The sequence below is a fragment of the Vidua macroura genome, chromosome 27 (assembly GCF_024509145.1).
Source record: "Vidua macroura isolate BioBank_ID:100142 chromosome 27, ASM2450914v1, whole genome shotgun sequence".
Taxonomy (NCBI): Eukaryota; Metazoa; Chordata; class Aves; order Passeriformes; family Viduidae; genus Vidua; species Vidua macroura.
Genome location: NC_071597.1, coordinates 2,756,634 through 2,774,679, shown reverse-complemented (window position 1 = coordinate 2,774,679; position 18,046 = coordinate 2,756,634). Strand labels below are relative to the sequence as shown.

Here is an 18,046-nt window from a genome sequence, read left to right as displayed (position 1 = left end):
CCTTCCCTCGTCTCCCTGGAGTCATCCCTGCCTCCCTGGATCTCTGCAGGTTTTTTTGGTGGGGCACAATCAGCCTGGAAAACCCTGGGAAAACCCTGGGAAAACCCTGGGAAAACCTGGGAAAACCCTGGGAAAACCCTGGGAAAACCTGGCCAAGCTCACCCTGCCGCGAGGCGTTGGATCCCACGCCGATTTTTCCATGTTTTTTTTTTTTTTCCCTGGGATGAAGCAGCCTCTGTGGCATCCTGTTTGTCCCGGCAGGTTTCTGGGGCAGGGAAGAGCTGTCTGGGATGGGCTGGAATGGCAGGATTGGGGTGGTGCTGCCAGGGCCTCCCACCTGCTGGCACGGGTTTGGGCAGGAATCCCACAGGGATCCGTGTGGGAAGGGCAGGAATCCCACAGGGATCTGTGTGGGAAGGGCAGGAATCTCACAGGGAGCAGGGACGGGCAGGAATTCCACAGGGATCTGTGTGGGAAGGGCAGGAATCCTGCATGGATCCGTGTGGGAAGGGCAGAAATCTCACATGGATCAGGGATGGGCAGGAATTCCACAGGGATCCATGTGGGAAGGGGCAGGAATTCCACAGGGAGCAGGGACGGGCAGGAATCTCACACAGATCCATGTGGGCAAAGGGGCAGGAATCCTGCGTGGATCCATGTGGGAAAGGCAGGAATTCCACAGGGATCTGTGTGGGAAGGGTAGGAATCCCACATGGAGCAGGGATGGGCAGGAATCTTGCACAGATCCATGTGGGAAGGGGCAGGAATCCCACAGGGAGCAGGGGTGGGCAGGAATTCCACAGGGATCTATGTGGCAAGGGCAGGAATCCCATGTGGATCCATGTGGGAAGGAGCAGGAATCCCACAGGGAGCAGGGATGGGCAGGAATTCCACAGGGATCCATGTGGGAAGGGGCAGGAATTCCACAGGGAGCAGGGACGGGCAGGAATCTCACACAGATCCATGTGGGCAAAGGGGCAGGAATCCTGCGTGGATCCATGTGGGAATGGGTGAAGGGGCAGGAATCCCACATGGAGCAGGGATGGGCAGGAATCCCACGTGGATCCATGTGGGAAGGGCAGGAATTCCACAGGGAGCAGGGATCTGCAGGAATCCTGCACAAATCCATGTGGGAAGGAGTAGGAATCCTGTGTGGATCCTGTGGGAAGGGGAGAAGGGGCAGGAATCCTGTGTGGATCCATGTGGGAAGGGGAGAAGGGGCAGGAATTCCGTGTGGATCCATGTGGGAAGAAGCAGGAATTCCACAGGGAGCAGGGATGGGCAGGAATCCTGCATGGATCCATGCGGGAAGGAGTAGGAATCCTGTGTGGATCCTGTGGGAAGGGGAGAAGGGGCAGGAATTCCGTGTGGATCCATGTGGGAAGAAGCAGGAATGGCAGGAATCGGGGATGGGTGGGAATCCTGCGTGGATCCATGTGGGAATGGGTGAAGGGGCAGGAATCCCACAAGGATCCATGTGGGAAGGGCAGGAATCCTGCGTGGCTCCGTGTGGGGATGGGTGAAGGAGCTGGGCCGGGTTCGAGCCCCGCTCCGTGGTTGCTCAGCTCGGCTTTGGGGTTTTAGGGCGCATCGGGGCTCGACGTCGCTGGGAGGGAAAGGGAAGGGCAGGTTCTGGCGCCGGCAGCGCTTTTCCGACTCTCTTCCCACAGATCCTGGCCCGGAGCAGATTTTTGGGCAGCTGAGGGCGCTGGGAAGAGCCGCAGCCTGGCCCTCACCCCCTGCCCACCCCAGCAGTCACTGAACGCCGGTCCCGGCCGAGGCCGCGCCTGTCCCCGTGTCCCCCCGGCGGCCCCCAAATCTCCCTCGGGGCTGTCCCCGCGGGGACGGGGGGACGTTCACCAGCATCGCCATGCCCAAGGGCTGCGGCGGCCCTGGGCGCTCCCGAGGGAGGCAAGGCTGAGGGGCCAGCCCGGCAGCGGCTCCCGGCCCCTCAGAGCGCCGGGGGCGCCATGGCGGCCTCACCCCGCTGAGGGCCCGGCCCGCCCGTTGCCCTGGCAACCGCTGCGGGGCGAAGGGGGCGGTGCCGCCGCCCCGCCGCGATTGGTGCGCGCCGCTGCCACTCAGGCGCGCGGGCCCCGCGCGTCCTCTCATTGGCTCGCGCCGCTGTCACTCAGTGCGGGCTTTGCGCGCCATTGGGTGGGCGCGCGGTCAATCAATCACGCAGCGGGGCGAGCCGCGCTTCCCGCCTTCTCATTTCCCATTGGCTCGGCTGCGCCGAGCGCGAGGGCCGCCCGCGCCTGCTGGCGCGCCCGTTGGTCAGCCCGCCTGCCAATCAAAGCGGCGCCGGGGAGGCGGGAGGCGCTCTGCGCCGCCCGCTTCCCATTGGTCCGCGCCGCGCTCCCGCCTCCCCTCGGCGGGCGGTGATTGGCGGCGGCGCCGCGCGAGGCGGGCGGAGGGTGGGGGGGGGCGGTTGGGCCGGGGCGGGGAGCGGGAGCGGCGGCGGCGGCGGCGGGGCCGGAGCGGCGGCGGAGCCCGGCGGGTACCGGAATCTGTGGCGGAGGGTGCGGGGAGGTGGCGTGCGGGAGGTCGCGGTGGGGGTGGTGGTGGTGGCGGCGGCGGCGGCGCGCGCGGGGCGGGGCGGGGCGGGGCGGGCGGCGCTGAGGGGGACGGCGAGGCCGCGGGAGCGCGCGCGCGAGCGGGGCGGGGTCACGTGGCCGCGCCGGGTTTTGAGGGGGGGGGGGGTGGGTGAGGTCACGTGGGGCCTTAAAGGGCCCCGGGAAGGGGGAACGGGGCGCGCACGTGACCCCCATCGGGGACCCCCCCCAAAAAAAAAAAACCAAAAAACGGGGACACCCCCCCCCCCCCCAAAACCCCCTCAAAAATCGGGGTCCCCCCGGCTCAGGGCTCCGCACCGCGGGAGCCGCCCCGGCGCGCCGGGGGCGGCGGGAGCGGAGCGGGGCGGGCCCGGGAGCGTTCCCGGTGCTCCATGGAAGAGGCCCGGCCCGGCTGGAAACCGGGCTAAGCAGGGAACAGCAGCCGGATTCCTTCGGCCGGCGGGAAGTTGACGCGCCGGCCTAAGAATAGCTCGGGCAGGGGGAGCGCGGCCGGGGCTGCCGCCGGAGGTAACGGGGCCCCGGCAGGAAAGCGGGGAATCCCAGCGCAATTCCCGGGATTCGGCGCGGGGAAGGCGCCGTGCGAGCGGGGTGGTGCCCCCGGTGTCAGCGTGTTTGCTCTCTGGTTACAGGGCAGCTGCTGATGAAATCGCAGCCGGGAGCGTCGGAGTCTTTGGATCTTCCCATGCCCGGGACCTTTGACTCATAAAAGGCTCCCGCAAGAAGCGTCGGGAGCAGGGGAGGGAAGGAAGAGGAGCCGGGGGAGCTGCTGGAAGGAGCGGAGCCCGTCCCGGAGCCGGGGGGAGCTGCGGGGGCACGGAGAAAGTCGCTGCATGTGGAGTTCTCGGACAGTAAGTCCCGTGGGACGGGGAATTCCGCGTCTCCGCGTGGTCTGCGGGATAAAAACAAAAGGGAAGGCGAGGGTGGAGCTGCTGGGGGGAGCTCCCGCGTCTAAACTTTGATTTTTTTCCCCCACTTCTCCACGCAGCGATTTCCTGGCTTTAGCAGAGGAAAACCGAGCCTCGTTGAACTAAAATCCTTTTCGTGCGTTCTTTAAACTTTTCTCCCGGTTTTCAGCTCTGCCCTGAAGGGCAGAAACGGCTGCTTGAAAGTGGGGCAGAGCAAAGCCAAACCCACCCGACCTGTTGTGTGGAGGCTTCGCCCTTCCTCATTGTCCATCCCCAACCTCAAGCTTTTTTTTTTTTTTTTTTTCATTTTATTTTGTTTTTCCCTCCACCAGAGATGATCTCTCTGAAAAAATACTTCAGTTCATCATCCTGCCTCCCTCTCTGTCCATCCTCAACCTCAACCTTTGTGGTTTTTTGATTTTATTTTGTTTTTCCCTCCACCAGAGATGATCTCTCTGAAAAGATACTTCAGTTCACCATCCTGCCTCCCTTGCTGTCCATCCCCAACCTCAACTTAGTTTTTTTTTTCATTTTATTTTACTTTTCTGCTCCACCAGAGTTGCTCTGTCTGAAGAAATACTTGAGTTCACCATCCTGCCTCCCTCGCTGTCCATCCCTATTCCCAACCTTGGGCTTTTTATTAATTTTATTTTGTTTCCCCTTCACCAGAGATGCTCTCTCTAAAGAAATAGTTCAGTTCACCGTTCTGCCTCCCTCACTGTCCATCCCTATTCCCAACCTTGGGGTTTCTATTAATTTTATTTTGTTTTTCCTCCACCAGAGATGCTTTGTCTGAAGAAATACTTCAGTTCACCGTTCTGCCCCCCTCACTGTCCATTCCCAACCTCAACTTTGGTTTTTTTATTAATTTTATTTTGTTTCCCCTCCACCAGAGATGCTTTGTCTGAAGAAATAGTTCAGTTCACCGTTCTGCCCCCCTCACTGTCCATTCCCAACCTCAACTTTGGTTTTTTTATTAATTTTATTTTGTTTCTCCTCCACCAGAGATGCTCTGTCTGAAGAAATACTTCAGTTCACCGTTCTGCCTCCCTCGCTGTCCATCCCCATTCCCAACCTTGGGTTTTTTATTAACTTTATTTTGTTTTTGCTCCACCAGAGATGCTCTGTCTGAAGAAATACTTCAGTTCACCGTTCTGCCCCCTCGCTGTCCATCCCCATTCCCAACCTTGGGTTTTTTATTAACTTTATTTTGTTTTTGCTCCACCAGAGATGCTCTCTCTGAAGAAATACTTCACGGAAGGCCTGATCCAGTTCACCATCCTGCTCAGCCTCGTCGGCGTGCGCGTGGACGTGGACACCTACCTGAATTCCCAGCTCCCTCCCCTGCGGGAGATCATCCTGGGCCAGAGCTCGGCCTACACCCAGACCCAGTTCCACAACCTGCGCAACACCTTGGACGGATATGGCATCCACCCAAAGAGCGTCGAGCTGGACTATTACTTCACCGCCCGCCGCCTGCTCAGCCAGGTGAGGGCTCTGGACAGGTTCCAGGTGCCCAGCACCGAGGTCAGTGCCTGGCTGGTGCACCGGGATCCCGAGGGATCCGTGTCCGGAGGGCAGCCCGGGGCCGGCGGCGGGCTGCAGGATGGCGGCGCCGGCGACGGCGGCGTGAGGGAGAGCGGAGCCGAGCAGGGATTCGGGGAAGAGCTGGAGGATCTGGGAGCCGTGGCAGCGCCTGGCAATGGGGATCTCACCAAGGAGGTAGGGAAGAGGGGCGTTTCTGGGGGTGTTTTCAGGGAGGTTTTTGGGGCCTGGGTTTGGACGTCGCTGCGTTTGATGTCGCAATCCCGGATCGGGGCTGGGTTCCAGCGCTCCCGGGGTAATTCCGGGGTGGTTTTCCCTTTTTGTCTGCTCTGTTCTGGCTCCAGAGGAGCAGTGAAAGGAGGGGGAAGCAGCTGGGGGGGGCCCCTCGTGACTCTGGGGGTTGGGAAAGCGAGCAATCCAGCTGGGAAATAAACAGGAGTGTTGGGAAAGAGCCCTGGCCCAGGTGTGGAGCAGGTGGTTGGGTTGCTGGGCTGGAGCCTGGCCAGGAGCCTGTTCCTCCCTCAGTTTTCCTCCCAGGAGCCTGTTCCTCCCTCAGTTTTCTTCCCCAGAATTCAGTTCCTCACTCAGTTTTCCTCCCCAAAATTTGGTTCCTCCTTCAGTTTTCCTCCCCAGAATTCAGTTCCTCCCTCACTTTTCCTCCCCAAAATTCTGTTCCTCCCTCACTTTTCCTCCCCAGAATCCAGTTTCTTCCTCACTTTTCCTCCCCAGAATCCAGTTTCTCCCTCACTTTTCCTCCCCAGAATCCAGTTTCTCTCTCACTTTTCCTCCCCAAAATTCAGTTTCTCCCTCACTTTTCCTCCCCAGAATCCAGTTCCTGTTTTCCTCCCCAGAATTCAGTTCCTCGCTCACTTTTCCTCCCCAGAATCCAGTTTCTCCCTCACTTTTCCTCCCCAGCTGGCTGGGCAGAGCTGGGCTGGGAGGGGTTTGGTTTTCCTGCTTGAGCCACGACCTTTGGAAGGCCGGGATGCGATTCCAGCCCCGGGAGCTGCTGCTGTGGTTGTGGTTCCTCACATCCCATCTTCTGTGGGGCCTCGGGGGCTGATCCATGGCCCCAGGTCCTTCCAGGGCTGTGGGATGGGGGTGTCAGTGCTGATCCATGGCCCCAGGTCCTTCCAGGATTGTGGACTGGGGCTGTCAGTGCTGATCCATGGCCCCAGGTCCTTCCAGGATTGTGGAGAGAGGGGGTCAGTGCTGATCCATGGCCCCAGGTCCTTCCAGGATTGTGGAGAGAGGGGGTCAGTGCTGATCCATGGCCCCAGGTCCTTCCAGGTGTATGGAATGGGGGTGTCAGTGCTGATCCATGGCCCCAGGTCCTTCCAGGTGTGTGGAATGGGGCTGTCAGTGCTGATCCATGGCCCCAGGTCCTGCCAGCTTGGCTCTGCCCTCCCAGTGGGACACAGGGAGCCTCTGGCATGTGCTGCAGCAGGGATTGGGATCGGGATTGGGATTGGGGTCAGGATCACGATTGGGATCAGGATCAGGATTGGAATTGGGATCAGAATTGGGATCAGGATCAGGATTGGAATTGGGATCAGGATTGGGATCGGGATCAGAATTGGGATCAGAGTGAGGATCGGGATTGGGATCAGGATCGGGATTGGGATCAGGATCAGGATTGGGATTGGGATCAGAAGTGGGATCAGGATCAGGATTGGAATTGGGATCAGGATTGGGATCGGGATCAGAATTGGGATCAGAGTGAGGATCGGGATTGGGATCAGGATCGGGTTTGGGATCAGGATCAGGATTGGGATTGGGATCAGAAGTGGGATCAGGATCAGGATTGGGATCAGGATTGGGATCGGGATCAGAATTGGGATCAGAGTGAGGATCGGGATTGGGATCAGGATCGGGATTGGGATCAGGATCAGGATTGGGATTGGGATCAGAAGTGGGATCAGGATCAGGATTGGAATTGGGATCAGGATTGGGATCGGGATCAGAATTGGGATCAGAGTGAGGATCGGGATTGGGATCAGGATCGGGTTTGGGATCAGGATCAGGATTGGGATTGGGATCAGAAGTGGGATCAGGATCAGGATTGGGATCAGGATTGGGATTGGGATCAGAATTGGGATCAGGGTGAGGATCGGGATTGGGATCAGGATCAGGGTCAGGATTAGGGTTGGGATCAGGGTCAGAATTGGGGTCAGGGTTAGGGTTGGGATTGGGATCAGGGTCAGGATCGGGGTCGGGCTGTGGGGAGCGCTGCAGAGACAGAGCTGGAGGTGATGGAGCCGGCCCTGGGAACGTCATCCCCAATTCCCTGTTCCCAGGGGAACTCCCTGCTCGGAGCTGGAGGTGCCAGAGGGACGCGGGACAGAGGCTGAACGTGTTCCCCCCTTGTGCCGATCCCCGGCATTCCCAGGGAGGCGATTCCCGGCCCCGGGCACGGCAGCGGCTGCATCCCTGCCTTGTGCAAGGTCACTCGGGGGAGGCTCCGCCGCCCTTCCCGAATTTGGGGTTCCTGGCTCTGGGGAGCTTTGGGCGGGAAAACCGGGATCAGATTTTGGGGGGATTTGCCAGGAGAGAGGCCGGGAGCTGCCGTTTCCCAGGATTTTGTGGGGATTTGGGGGCAGAGATGCTGGGAGCTGTCGTTTTCCAGGATTTTTAGGGAATTTGGGAGCAGAGATGCTGGGAGTTGCCGTTTTCCTGGATTTTGGGGGAATTTGGGGGCAGAGATGCTGGGAGCTGCCGTTTCCCAGGATTTTTAGGGAATTTGGGGGCAGAGATGCCAGGAGCTGCCGTTTTCCAGGATTTTTAGGGAATTTGGGGGCAGAGATGCTGGGAGCTGCCGTTTTCCAGGATTTTTAGGGAATCTGGGGGCAGAGAGGCCGGGAGCTGCCGTTTTCCAGGATTTTTAGGGAATCTGGGGGCAGAGAGGCCGGGAGCTGCCGTTTTCCTGGATTTTGGGGGAATTTGGGAGCAGAGATGCCGGGAGCTGCCGTTTTCCAGAATTTTGGGGGGATTTGGGGGCAGAGATGCCGGGAGCTGCCGTTTTCCAGGATTTTTAGGGAATCTGGGGGCAGAGATGCTGGGAGCTGCCGTTTTCAAGGATTTTTAGGGAATTTGGGAGCAGAGATGCCGGGAGCTGCCGTTTTCCTGGATTTTGGGGGAATTTGGGAGCAGAGATGCCGGGAGCTGCCATTTTCCAGAATTTTGGGGGGATTTGGGGGCAGAGATGCCGGGAGCTGCCGTTTTCCTGGATTTTTAGGGAATTTGGAGGCAGAGATGCCGGGAGCTGCCGTTTCCCAGGATTTTTAGGGAATTTGGGGACAGAGATGCCGGGAGCTGCCGTTTTCCAGGATTTTTAGGGAATTTGGGGGCAGAGATGCCGGGAGCTGCCGTTTTCCAGAGGCCTCCTCGGGCCTGGACGTGCTGGGAGTGGAACCCGGGCTGGGAATCAGGGAGGGCTGGGTGGGGGAGATCTGCGGCCGCACCTTCCCCGATCCCGGCCCTTCCCGCACCCCTCCGTCCTCGTGGCTCTGTTTTCCTTAATTTCCTCCCTGATCCCGGCTTTTCCTGCATCCCTACTTGTTCTCAGGGCTCTGTTTTCCATGATTTCCCCCCAATCCCAGCTTTTCCTACATCCCTGCTCACTCCAAGGCTCTGTTTTCTGTGATTTCTCCCAAAACTGTGCCGGACAGGATCCCTGCTCTTCCTCAGGGCTCTGTTCTCCCCGATTTCCCCCACTCCCAGATTTTCCTGCTCACTCCCAGGCTGTGTTTTCCCCGTTTTCCCCCACTCCCAGATTTTCCTGCTCGCTCCCAGGCTCTCTTTTCCCTGATTTCCCCCACTCCCGGATTTTCCTGCTCGCTCCCAGGCTGTTTTTCCCCCGTTTTCCCCCCACTCCCGGATTTCCCTGCTCGCTCCCAGGCTCTGTTTTCCCTGATTTCCCCCAATCTCAGATTTTCCTGCTCGCTCCCAGGCTCTCTTTTCCATGATTTCCCCCAATCTCGGATTTTCCTGCTTGCTCCCAGGCTCTCTTTTCCATGATTTCCCCCGATCCCGGATTTTCCTGCTCACTCCCAGGCTGTTTTTTCCCCGTTTTCCCCCACTCCCGGATTTTCCTGCTCGCTCCCAGGCTCTCTTTTCCATGATTTCCCCCACTCCCAGATTTTCCTGCTCACTCCCAGGCTCTCTTTTCCATGATTTCCCCCACTCCCGGATTTTCCTGCTCACTCCCAGGCTGTTTTTTCCCCCGATTTCCCCCAATCCCAGATTTTCCTGCTCGCTCCCAGGCTCTGTTCTCCCCGATTTCCCCCAATCCCAGATTTTCCTGCTCACTCCCAGGCTCTCTTTTCCCCGATTTCCCCCAATCCCGGATTTTCCTGCTCGCTCCCAGGCTCTGTTTTCCCTGATTTCCCCCGATCCCGGATTTTCCTGCTCGCTCCCAGGCGGTTTTTTCCCCATTTTCCCCCGATCCCGGATTTTCCTGCTCGCTCCCAGGCGGTTTTTTCCCCTTTTTCCCCCACTCCCGGATTTCCCTGCTCGCTCCCAGGCTGTTTTTTCCCCGATTTCCCCCAATCCCGGATTTTCCTGCTCGCTCCCAGGCTGTGTTTTCCCCGATTTTCCCACTCCCGGATTTCCCTGCTCGCTCCCAGGCTCTGTTCTCCCCGATTTCCCCCAGGCCGCTGTGGCTCCAGGAAATCCCGTGTCTGGCTCGCGCGTCGCTCCCTCTCCCCATCCCGCTCTCCTCCCCCAGCTCGCTGCTCCCTCCCGCATTTTCCTTTTGGGTTTTTTTTTGTTTTAGGGTGCGATTTTTCACCCCGACTCGGCGGAGGGCGCGGGGCAGCCGCGAATCTTCCCCCCGGGAATGCCCCGGGAGCGGCGCGGGGCTGTTCCCCGCCGGCCCGGGCGGGGATGGAGCTGCAGATGGCTCCAGGGGCCGGGCTGGAAATTTTTCCATGACTTTTCCTGGCACATTGCGACTCCCGGTGGGTTGTGCGCGGTCCAGGCGCGACCTTGCCGGGGGAATACGGGCGATATAAATAATTCCGGGAAGCTGGAACTCGCTCCGGGAATGCTGTGCGGGATTTTTTTTTTTTTTTTTTCTTTCTTTTTTGGGCGTTGCAGCACCCGGAGAGCGGGCGGGGCGGCAGTGGGGGTTGGGGGGGGATCAGGGGAATTATGAAATCCACTTGATTTTTATCCCACGGATAAAAAAATGCCCATTTTGAGCCGGGACTAAAGACAAAGCTGGGATTAAATCCCAGCGCTTCCCTCTGCAGCATTGGGGGTGGGGAGGGCGGCGGAGGCTCCGTGCCCGGGGCCGTTTCCACAACACGAGGATAAAAATACGTGGGGCATGTGATGAGCTGCGGGGGCTCAGCGCCGTCACCCCCCCCCCGCCGGCCGGGGGATCTCCTTACACTTGGCCGCGGTTACCGGGGCCGGGGCGTGCCCGGAGCACCGGGGGCAGCAGGGGAAGGGGCTCAGCGGGGGTCGCGCACTCCGGGCCGGGCTGTCCCGGGGGACGGGGCCAAGGTGACCGCGGGCTGTGTGGGCTGCCGGGCCGGGGGTCCCGGCGTTCCCCGCCCCCCGTTCCCCATTCCCGGTGCGGTGCGGGCGGGGCCGGGGGGGGGGGGGGGGCGGCCCCGCTGCGCCAGGGCGGGGGCGCGGCCCGGTGGGCGCCGCGCGGGCGCTGATTGGCTGAGCCGGCGGCCCCCGCCGGCGCTGATTGGTCAGGGCGGCGGCCCCCATTGGCGCTGATTGGTCGTGGCCACCGCCCGGGGCGGGGCGGGGCCGTCGGCGGAGGGGGCGTGGCCCGGGAGCGCCGCATCCCGGCGGGGAGGGGGCGTGGCCTGGCGGAGGGGGCGGGGCTTGGCGCCCGCCGCAGCCGGGAACGGCGGGGGGAGGGTGGGGGGGGGGCGGCCCCGCCGAGCCCCTCCCGGTCCCTCCCGAGCCCCTCCCGGCCCCGCCGAGCCCCTCCCGGCCCCGGGGGCCGCCGCCGCAGCCACAGCAGCATCCTCCGCACCGGGGGCGGGGGCGGCTGCTGCCGCCGCAGCGGGGCCGCGCGGGCACCTGTGGCCGGTGGGGCGGAGCGGAGCGCGGCTCCCCCCCGCCGCTGCCGCCGCCGCCGCCGCCGCCGCCGCCCCGGCCGGCGATGCGTGCGCGGCGCCGCGCCCCGGCCAGCCCGCCCCGCCGTCGCCTCCTCCTCCTCCTCCTCCTCCTCCTCTTCCTCCCCCGGGGACCATGATCGGCGTGCGCCGCGGCCCGGGCGGCAGCTGGGGACATGAGAAAGGTACCGGGGCCGCCCCGAGGAGCGGGGGGCTGCGGGGGGTGCCCGGGGGGCTGCGGGCAGCCCGGTGCCGGCGGGGAGCGGGCAGGGGCCCGGCGGAGCGGCGGCGGCGGCGGCTCAAGTTGCATCAGGTGGGTGGGAATGCGGGGATTTTCCTGCCACCCCACCCCTTATGCAAATGGCCGGGATGGCACCACGGGCTGATGCAAGGCGGGCACGGCGCAGCCACCGCCGCGACGCGGGCCCGGGCGGCCCCCGCCGCCTCCCCCGGCGGCGGGCGGGCGGCCATGGGCGGCGGGCAGGGCAGCGCCGGCTATGCGGAGCCCGCAGAGCCGCTCCCGCCCGGCCCGCGGGGCTCCGGAGCCCCGGCGGCGGCGGCGGCCGAGGGGGGCCCGGCGGGTGGGCTGCGGGCCGGGCGGGGGGTCCCTGGGGAGGGGCCGCTGGGTGGGGACCCCCACCCCCCCCCCCCCAGGCCAGGGGGGCTGAAGGAAATGTGGTCTGTCTTGCAGGACATCGATTTGATTGACATCCTGTGGAGACAGGATATTGATCTCGGCGCTGGGCGAGAGATTTTTGACTACAGCCACCGTCAGAAAGAGAGCGAAGTGGACAAAGAGCTGAGCGATGGGAGGGAGCGCGGGGACAGCTGGAGGAGTGCAGGGAATGAGGTCTTGGATAGAATCCCGCTAGTTGATGGAGAGACCGGGGAGAGTTTCCCTGCGCAGGTAACGCCCGGGGCCGGCCGGGCTGGGGCTGCGCTCCCGGGGCCCTCCGGCGCTGCCGGTGCCGGTGCCTGCGCGGGGGCTGCTCCAGCAGCAGCAGCAGCAGCAGCAGCAGGGGTTGCCCAGGTGGGCAGCAGCGTTTGGGCAGGGCCGGCCGTGTCCCCTTGGGCCGCCGCAGAGTCCCCCTGGCCGGCGTGGCCGGAGGGGACAGCAGGGGACAGCAGGGGACAGCAGGCTGGCCGGGAGCGGCGGCGTTGGCGCTTTCCCGTAGCCCGGAGCGGGAGGATGGAGCCAGCACAGGAGCACTGGGTGGGGCTCTGGCTCTTTTTTGGATGCGCTGTGATCCAGCCCTGCTGGAAGGGAGCTGATTCCTCCTCAGCAGCACCTCCCAAAGCCCGCGGTGCTCCTCAGCAGCACCTCCCAGCCCGTGTGTTTGCTGTCCCCCCAGGTGCCCGGAGCGGAGGATCAGACAGCCCTGTCCCTGGAGGAGTGCCTTAGGCTGCTGGAGGCCACCTTCCCCTTCGGGGACAATTCCGAGGTGAGCCCCCGGGGTGGATCCCCAGGCTCTCCCTGCCTCTCTCGCTGGGGTTTCGGTGCCTCCCGTGCTTCTCCCGCAGCAGCAAATTGGGTTTGGCTGCTCCAGGAGGCTCCAGGCCCCCTGCGAAACCACGCGGGGAGGGGGGGGGCCGCCGTTAATTAAAACCTCCTGGCTTTGCTCCTCGTTAGTTCACGGCAAAGCAGGCGGGAAGGGCGCTGGGCTGGGGGGTTGGCTGCATCCATGTGCATCCCTGAACATCCACGTGCATTCCTGAGCACCCATCCCTGAGAATCCCTGTGCATCCCTGAGTGTCCATCCCTGAGCATCCCCGAATGTTCCTGAGCGTCCCCGAGTGTCCCCGAGGTGCCAGCCCTGACTCCCTGGCGTGCTCAGTTCCCAGCTGCGGATGTCCCCGCCCTGAGCGAAGCCGTGCCCGGGCAGAGCCGGGCCCCGGGCGGCCCCCCCAGCCTGCTGTCCCCTCTGCTGGCCGAGACCGAGTCGCCCTTCGACCTGGAGCAGCAGTGGCAGGACCTGATGTCCATCATGGAGATGCAGGTGAGCCCCGGGAGGGGCGGGAAGGGCCTCGTCCCTCCAGGCGTGGCCGCGCGAGCTCGGCTCCCGGCCGCGGTGACGCCGCGGCGCCGTCCCCGAGCTCCCCGTGCGGGGGTCCTCCACCGAGCCGTGCCCGTCTCTTGCAGGCCATGGAGGTGAACGGCACGAGCGCCGAGAGCCTCTACGGCGGCGGCGGCGGCGGCGGCGACCTCCTGGCGTCCAACTACAGCCTGGCCCCCGGCACGCCCATCAACCAGAACGTCAGCCTGCATCAGGCCTCGCTGGGCGGCTGCTCCCAGGACTTCTCCCTCTTCAGCTCGGACATGGAGAGCCCCTCCATGGCGGGCGGCTCGGCCCTGCTGCAGCTGACGCCCGACAACTCCACCGGCCTCAACAGCACCTTCAGCTCCACCAACCTGAGCGGGATCTTCTTCCCGCCCCAGATGAACAGCACGGGTAACGAGACGGCCGGGCCCGAGCTGCCCGACCCCCTGGGAGGGCTGCTGGACGAGGCCATGCTGGATGAGATCAGCCTGATGGACTTGGCCATCGAGGAGGGCTTCAACCCCGTGCAGGCCTCGCAGCTGGAAGAGGAGTTCGATTCCGACTCGGGGCTTTCCCTGGATTCCGGCCACAGCCCCGCGTCCCTGAGCAGCTCCGAAGCCTCGTCCTCGTCGTCCTCTTCCTCTTCGTCCTCTTCCTCCTCCTCGTTTTCCGAGGAAGGCGCCGTGGGCTACAGCTCGGACTCGGAGAACGTGGACTTTGAGGAAGCGGAAGGGGCGGTTGGCTACCAGCCAGAGTACAGCAAGTTCTGCCGCATGAGCTACCAGGACCCGGCGCAGCTCCATTACCTGCCTTACCTGGAGCACGTCGGCCACAACCACACCTACAACATGGCCCCGGGCGCCCTGGACCCCGAGGAGCCCAAAGCGCCCGGCGCCGGCAAGAAGAGCGGCAAGGAGAAACCGTCCGAGCTGCTGGACAAGCAGCTGAGCCGCGACGAGCACCGCGCCAGGGCCATGAAGATCCCCTTCACCAACGACAAGATCATCAACCTGCCCGTGGAGGAGTTCAACGAGCTCCTGTCCAAGTACCAGCTGAGCGAGGCCCAGCTCAGCCTCATCCGCGACATCCGCCGGCGCGGCAAGAACAAGATGGCCGCCCAGAACTGCCGCAAGAGGAAACTGGACACCATCCTCAACCTGGAGCGCGACGTGGAGGAGCTGCAGCGCGACAAGTCCAAACTGCTCAGGGAGAAGGTGGAGTTCCTCAAATCCATCCGGCAGATGAAGCAGAAGGTGCAGAGCCTGTACCAGGAGGTGTTCGGGCGGCTGCGGGACGAGCAGGGCCGGCCCTACTCGCCCAGCCGGTACGCGCTGCAGTACGGCAGCGACGGCAGCGTGCTGCTGATCCCGCGCGCGCCCGCGCCCGCCGAGCCGCAGCCGCGGCGCCAGGAGCGCAAGCAGAAGGACAGGAGGAAGTGAAGGCGGCGGCGGAAGGGAGAGCTGGGACGAGGGCCGAGCCTGGAAGTGCTTGCGGAGGGAACTTTGATGCCTTCTTATCCGATTCTGTCTTCTCCAAGCGCACGCGGCGCCGGCGGCGCGCGCCGGGGACTCTGCGGGAGCGGCCGTCCCGGAATAAAGGGGGTGGGGGGACGGAGCCCACCCCAAGCCCAGCTGCCACCGGCCACCCCCGGGGCGCTGGGAGAGCAGGGACGAGCTGGCATCGCTGCTGGGGAGGTTGGCACGAGGTGGATAAAGCGTTAAAAAAAACAAAAAACAAAAAAACAAAAAAAAAAACCCCGACAAAAAAAAAAAAAATATTCCCACAAAAAAAAAAAAACAAACTACTGTTAGGAACTGGCTTTAAGTAAGAGAAAAAAAAAAAAACAAAAAACAAGAAAAAAAAAGAGATTTAAGCGAATGGACTTCAAACCAAGTTATAGGAGAGACGTTTTTCTGAACTTCCAAAGTTCTGTGATTTCAGGTAGTTGGTTGTTTTTAATTTGTTTTTCCTTTTTTTTTTTAAATTCTTTTGTTTTTTTGTTTTTTTTTTTTCTTTTTCCTTTTCCCGACCCCGTTTCTGCCATCGGTGTGTGTGAGATATTCCAGATTTCTCCTTCCTCGATGGGAGATCAGACCAGGGCACACGTGGAGAGACACAGAAGTGGCGTGACTTCCATTAACCCCTTCCAGCCCGAGGACGAGCAGAGCCAGGGGGTGACTCCCATTAACCCTTTCCTGCCTGGGGAAAGGGCAAAAATCCATCCTGGGAGAAAGGAGGACGAGGGGGGATCCACGCAGAGCTTTGGGATGGGGAAGGGAGGGAGGAGCGGGGCTGGAGGAGCAGCAGGATCCCTTCCCGAGCACTCAGCCCCCGCCTGCTTCTCCTGGGAAGGAATTTTGGGTCAGGAACAGCACAAGGGGAGCGCTGGGACCCCAATCCCAACCTCAGCCCCGGCCTTGGGGTGTCACCTCGAGCTGCAGGTCCCCGTCCCGTAACCACGCTTGGGTTTTTGGGGGGGGGTTCCAGCCTTGAATTTTTTTTTTTTTTTCCTCCCCCCTTTTAGGGTCTAGAAGTGCTTGTGTTGAGTAAAAAAACAAAGAAAGAAAGAAAGAAAAAAAAAAAACCCTAAAAAAAAAATTACAAAAAAAAAAAAAGCAAAAAAAGCCAAAAAAAAAAAAAAAAAAAAAATAGGGAGAAGCCCAAACGTTCAAAGCTGCTCAATGTTCTCTTTGCCATAAAGACTCCGTGTAACCGTGTGATCACATTATAGGATTCTCTTCTGTCCCTAGAGGTGTTGGTCTGACTTCCTTTGTTTTTCAGGAGGGGGGTGGGGGTAGTGCCTTGATCACGGTCAGGTCTCCACACCTCGGAGACCATCCTAGAGCTGTATTTCCATATAGCACAGCTGGGAGTGTTCTGACTTTACCAGCAACCGGAAAAAAAAACAAAAAAAACAAAAAAAAACCAAATAAAAACCAAAATAGAAATGAAAAAAAAAAAAATAGAAATAATAATAATTAAAAAAAAAAAAAAAAAAAGCTTAAAAAAATAAATAAAATGAAATAACGGCTTTTCCGAGCCAGTCCTGTGCACGGGATCCAAGGAGGATTCCAGGGTGGTCCTTCCACCTGGAAAAGCAGCAGGGAAGGCCCGCTGGCAAGATGTGTGTGGGTTTGTGGGAATGTTTTCCAGGTTTTTTTGGGAATGCTTGGAGCTGGGATTGGCCGGGTGGGACCCTCGAGCCCCCTCCGGCTTCCCGGGAATGAAGCACAAGTTGGGATGTGGGGAGGATGGAATGGAGAGAGAGCCCTGTGCGTGTGGTTTAAATTATTTTTTTTTTTGTTTGTTTCCTCTTAGAAACTTTTTTTGATTTGAATGATCTGTGACCTGTCAGGGAGAGAAGAGAGATTGTTGTGAGCACAGGACAAAAAAAAAAAAAATAAAAACGGCTTATTCACTGTACCAGCCTCGGCTCCGAGGGGTTTTATTTGGGGATGAAATTGGGGGAATTCAGGGATTTTCTGCCATCACAGCTGCTCCAGATCCAGCTTGGATGGGAGGGAGTTGTTCCAGCCCTGCAGGAGATGGAGAAGAGGGAGAAGGAGAAGGAAAAGGAGAAGGAGAAGGAAAAGGAGAAGGAGAAGGAGAAGGAGAAGGAGAAGGAGAAGGAGAAGGAAAAGGAGAAGGAGAAGGAGAAGGAGAAGGAAGGAGAAGAGGGAAAAGGAAGGAGAAGGAAAAGAAGAAGGAGAAGGAAGAAAAACTAGAGGGAAAAAGGAGACAAAAGAAGGAGAAGGAAAAGGAGGAGAAGGAAAAGAGGAGAAGGAAGAAAAACTAGAAGGGAAAAGGAGAAGAAAGAAGGAGAAGGAAAAGGAGAAGCAAAAACTCCTCTGTGGGAACAACCAGCTCTGGCCCTTTTGTCCTTTCTCCTCCTCAGACCCCAGGAGAAGCGAGCTCCTGGCTGCATTCCCAGCTCGGGGGTCCCGGGGCCGAGCCCCCCAAGCTGCTGCAGGCCCAGATCCCTCTCTTTGGAATTTCGACTCCCAGGGGCTGGGATTCCTGCTGGGAACAGCCTGGGACCCTCCTGTCCCTCACGTCCCCGCGGCCGGAGCTGATCCTGTCCTGAGGGTGGAATATCCCAAATCCTGCCCCAAATCCTTCACTGGGAGCGCTTCCAGCGCCTCAATCCTGCCCGGATTTCCCCTGGAGAAGCAGCACCAAGCCCCTCTTCGTGGGGCTGGATGAGTGCAGAGCTGCTGGGATTGCAGGGTGGAATCCCGGGGCTCCAGTCCCGGCTGTTCCCAGCGTTTTGTCCTGCCGAGCCCTTCCCCAGGGGTTCCATCCCCGCCTCCCTCGGCCGAGCCCCAGCGGAAAATCCAACCCCAAAGGTGCCCAAATCCCAGAGGTGCCCAAATCCCTTCTCCTCGGGATGGGAAGGGGCCGAGTCCCGCTCCCGGTGTCGGATCCGGATCTGAGCTCAGCCAAGGGGATGAGGGGCGTTAAATCCACACCGGATCCACGCGGGATCCACGCGGGGTCCACAGTAAATCCACACCGGATCCACAATAAATCCACATTGGATCCACACCAGATCCACAGTAAATCCACATTGGATCCACAGTAAATCCACACTGGATCCACACCAGATCCACACCAGATCCACAGTAAATCCACATTGGATCCACACCAGATCCACAATAAATCTACATTGGATCCACATCAGATCCCCAATAAATCCACATCAGATCCACAGTAAATCCATATTAAATCCAAACTGGATCCACATCAGATCCACAATAAACGCCCACTGGATCCACAATAAATGCACACCAGATCCACAATAAATCCACACTGGATCCACAGTAAATCCACACTGGATCCACATCAGATCCACAATAAATCCACATCAGATCCACACTGGATCCAAGGTGCCCCCTGCTCTC

General features: G+C 60.5%; 1 protein-coding gene across 4 annotated transcripts; it reads left to right on the top strand.

Annotated features, from left to right (window-relative positions):
• Nucleotides 1-2,461: 2,461 nt before the first annotated feature.
• NFE2L1 (NFE2 like bZIP transcription factor 1) lies at nt 2,462-16,568 on the top strand. Of its 4 annotated transcripts, none has more exons than XM_054000378.1 (7): nt 2,462-2,500; nt 3,206-3,424; nt 4,710-5,203; nt 11,798-12,013; nt 12,459-12,548; nt 12,942-13,103; nt 13,247-16,568. In XM_054000378.1, exons 3-7 carry the CDS (start codon nt 4,712-4,714, stop codon nt 14,582-14,584), a joined length of 2,298 nt encoding a protein of 765 aa, XP_053856353.1. In that variant the 5' UTR covers nt 2,462-2,500; nt 3,206-3,424; nt 4,710-4,711; the 3' UTR covers nt 14,585-16,568. The 4 variants fall into 4 exon arrangements, with proteins under 4 accessions (XP_053856353.1, XP_053856354.1, XP_053856351.1 ...); XM_054000379.1 differs by lacking the exon at nt 2,462-2,500 and adding an exon at nt 2,841-3,083 and having other exon boundaries at nt 11,798-11,956; XM_054000376.1 differs by lacking the exon at nt 2,462-2,500 and adding an exon at nt 2,841-3,083.
• The last annotated feature ends 1,478 nt before the right edge of the window (nt 16,569-18,046 follow it).